The sequence below is a fragment of the Schistocerca cancellata genome, chromosome 12 (genome assembly GCF_023864275.1).
Source record: "Schistocerca cancellata isolate TAMUIC-IGC-003103 chromosome 12, iqSchCanc2.1, whole genome shotgun sequence".
NCBI classification, from domain to species: domain Eukaryota; kingdom Metazoa; phylum Arthropoda; class Insecta; order Orthoptera; family Acrididae; genus Schistocerca; species Schistocerca cancellata.
The window spans coordinates 103,401,724-103,405,894 of NC_064637.1; the positions used below are offsets into that span (position 1 = coordinate 103,401,724).

General features: G+C 37.7%; 1 protein-coding gene across 1 annotated transcript; it reads right to left on the reverse strand.

Moving 5' to 3' along the window:
- Positions 1 to 1,809: 1,809 nt before the first annotated feature.
- LOC126109489 (piggyBac transposable element-derived protein 4-like) lies at positions 1,810 to 2,679 on the reverse strand. Its single transcript, XM_049914515.1, has one exon. It carries the CDS (start codon positions 2,677 to 2,679, stop codon positions 1,810 to 1,812), a length of 870 nt encoding a protein of 289 aa, XP_049770472.1.
- Between the last annotated feature and the right edge of the window lie 1,492 nt (positions 2,680 to 4,171).

Consider the following 4,171-nt stretch of genomic DNA (forward strand, 5'->3'; position numbering starts at 1 on the left):
ACGCCTAGTCAACAGCGCCTCAAGCGAACAAATGTACAACTAAATGAAACTTTATAGCTCCCTTAATTCGCCGACAGATAGTGCTTAGCTCTGCCTTTTGTCGTTGCAGAGTTTTAAATTCCTAAAGTTGTGGTATTCTTTTTGAATCACCCTGTATAAACGTTGATGATAATTGATTGCAGGAAATATGAAATACTGCCTCATCGGAGAAAAAAAATCTCTTTTGAAAAAGTCATTTCTTGCGTCAGTCTTGCCTAGCATATACGCATCCACTACAAACTGTTGGGATATAGTCGTAACCACTTATGCATGACACACAAATACTGACTTCATTTGTATTTTATTCCAACTGCTTTTGGTAATGTGCCATATTCATGGCCGTCAAAAAATTAATCTGCAGCCAATATCACACATCAGAAGTTAAAGTAAGACTTTTATCCATTGTGGATGTGGAACACTGCGACTGTGGTGTGAAAAGGTTTTCAGAAATTACTGCAACCAGTCGCCTTTTATGTAGATGTATTTTATTTAACCATGACCGGTTTCGAGCTGCCTAGCAACTCATCATCAGATGGTATATACATTTAGTGCTTTTTTGTACCCATTGTGTGGGTGGTTGAGTATCTGTGGCTAAACAGAAACGAGAACAAATAATCGCTACATGTGGTACAGTAACACGAAATATTTACAGAATAATTTATGTTTAACGTACAAGAGCAAATAATCACTACATGTGGTACAGTTACATGAAATATTTACAGTTTAATTTACGTTTTGAGGTGTTACTTACAGATAAATCTTTCTGCAGGTATATATATCTCTTTTAGGACGTATTTTTGAAACCATTGTGTCTTGTTTTTCACAATTACACAAGTTAAAACTTTCACTAGATGTATATTACTTTTATGAGGCACTGTTGGAAACATATATCTTGTTTTTCGTAAACATCGCTGAACACACTTAGCCACAGTTTCGTACATTACAAGTATACCTGTGTGAAGAGCAACGAGCTGCAGAGAACCAACACAAGACACGCATTCAACACTTACGCAACACATTGTGCACTGTTGATAGTCTCATTGCCAACTCTTTGGCCGCCATATGCACCGATTTTATCAGACTTCTTGCAAACACCAGAAGTAACTTTTACACGTTGGCGTCTGAAGCTGGTGGGTGACCTGCACGAGTCCTCCACTCTTTTAGAACGTTGCCTGTTTCCATAAACAACATATGCAAAGCCCGAATAGTCTTGCGGGACAGTGATTGCTTTCCATACCGTGTTTGAAAGTGTTGTTGCACTTGGTTACCAGACATTGTCTGTATGAAGCAGTCACACACTGAGTTTCCTCCTATGGCATTCACATTTTGTCAAGTTTTCAGGTTCAATTTTGCAGCAAGGTTGTCACCTGGAAGGTAAAAAAACTTTATCTTATTACATGTTGAAAACCATTTGTTAGTGACTAGTATAGTTTTAAAGTTAACTAAGGTCTTAAGATGTAAAAATAATTTATGGACACCATGAATACCAGTGGAACAAATGACACAATGGATTATGTCAGATTAAACTTTAAGGAAGGATGAAATCGAGGGAGATAGTGAGAAAAAGAGCGTCTTAACTCTTTCACATGCAACTAATTTGACCAAAAAACAGCTCTAGAAGATCACGACTTACTTTTATTGTCAAAAATTCGTACAAGCAACATATTTATAATAGAATGAACATAATTATTACCATTGTACACAAAAATTCAATTTTTATAATCATTTTTGGTCACAAGGGAGGTGGTTCATTTTTTGTACCACCGTGCATCAAGATGCATGATAGTCTTGGAAGCGTATCTTCCTTTTCCTGAAGCATAGAGGAACCTTACACACACTACACATCCAGTCAGTGCGAATTTGTTGTTTCTTGTAACTACATGCTGCACATCTCCTCCTTGTGGATCTTTCTGGCTGATGAGATGAACTTTCAAGACACACAGATTTCGGAACATTGGGCTTCTTCTTGTTGAACTGGAGATGACTGCTCTGACTTTGCTTTTCACCTCTTGAAGCTACCAAGGCAGGTGCCACTAAATCCCTTGTGATTTCTCTTCTGAAATCCTTCAGAGTCATCTTAGGCAACTTCATTTCTTTATGGATGATGAAAGCATTCACCACGGTGGCATCAACAAAGTACCAAAATATTCTGTGCCACCACTTTCTGCTCTTTCTGTCAGTTTCATATACGCCCTTCAGTTGGTCAAATTTATCTGCATAATTCATGTTGCCATTGTAATCGGAGAGACCAATGGGGCAAGAAACTTTTATTTCATTTCCATCTTTTTCCTTTCTTGTAACCCCTGTTGTTTGAATTGGGTCATGGAAATTTGAAAGCAGATGGACGGATCTCTTATCTTTCCACTTCATCACACTAAGGCCTGTATTGCTAGTAGCCCAATCATAGTCACCCCTTTTCATTTCTTTGGCACTTTTCATCATAGGTAAAGATTTTCTACTTGGATTCACTGTACCACAAGCACGTATTTTGTTTTCTTTCAAATCTCGAAGGAGATCTGGGCTACTGAAATAATTATCAAAGTAAATTCTGTGATCCTTACCTTTAATATTTTCGGTGAAGTCTTTCACAACTCTTTCTCCCAATTTCTTTTCCACAGCATTATCTTTCTTTCCATGCATGGCCAGATTTGTCTGCTAGTACCCACACCTTGTAGCCTCTCTTGATAGGCTTCTTTGGCAAGTACTGTTTTATAGAAGATCTTCCTTTAAATTTAATCATAGATTCATCCACTGCCATACATTCATTTGGATTAAATGCTTTCTGAAAGTTATGTGAAATTCTTTCTAGGAAAGGACGCAACTTATAAATTTTATCATAGTTCGTGTCCCCTCGTTGTGGCATTTTACTATTATCATTCAAATGTAAGTTGATGAGAAACCATTCGAAATGCCTCCTTGACATCAGCTGACTCTCATAACTATCATGTAGATCAGCACCTGAACTCCAGTAGTCTCTGTAACTAGGAAGTGGTTATATGCCCATCAAGATATTTATCCCTGAGAAAGTTTTTAATTCTTCCATGGATGCTGGCACATAAGGTTTACCGGTAGTCACAGACGACTGTTGCGCATATAAGTTCATGTGAAACAAAAATAAATCCATATCATCTGAAAGCAGAATTCTAAATAATTGATATGGTGATGATGTGCCTAACTCCACAATAAAAACACTGGGACCACACTGGGGAGTAAATGCAGAGGCATCAGCGGGGCATTCAGTTTTGCTCCATTTATGTTCAGCCTTAGACTGATAATCAGCAATCTGAGATGGAGTCTGATGTACTGTGACGGTTTGACTTAGCTCAGTCTCTGGTGACGGTAGCTGGGCACTCAACTTCAGAATCACTTGACATATCAGAATCACTTGACGTATCAGAATCACAGAATAGTTTTGGATGTAGTTGGTTCCAGACAATAAGAATTGTCATTGGTGTCATCACTGTCCCCACTATCAAATGATACGTCAGATGGAATATCCTCTTCAAGGGCTTTCAAAATTTCAGACTGTCGCTTTCTCTGACCCCTCATTATTACTGAAAAGTAAAGAGTAAGATTTACCTATGTTTGAAGTAGACTGACTGTTGTGGTACATATTTTGAACCGATGAATAATTAGCTACATTTTAATAATTTCTCATAGAAATAGTCTGAACAACACGAAAACTACAATAAACAAATGTAATTACATATTCCAATAGAAATTTTGTTGGAAACTTCCGTTGGCAGTTAACAAATAACAATGTTGCACAAACATTGTCTCCACAGTGTACTTCAGCGCACCTGACGTAGAAATACGAAGTACTGTTGCTGCTACAAGAACCCAGTAACAACTGCCATCTGGTGCTTACATCTAAGAACTACAAAGAACATGCCCTGCTAGTAGTTAAAGTAATCTACCACGAGAATGCACTGTTCTACGCATCCAAATTGGTGGTACAAATAACGTACCACTGTACAACCTCGGTGCAACATAAGGTGGTACACAAACTGTACCACCAGACTTGAAAGAGTTAATATGCACTAATGGACAAAAATTATGACACCAAAAATGAAAAAAACTTAATTAATGTAGAGTACTGAAATTGTGGGTATACATTGAAAATGTGGAATGC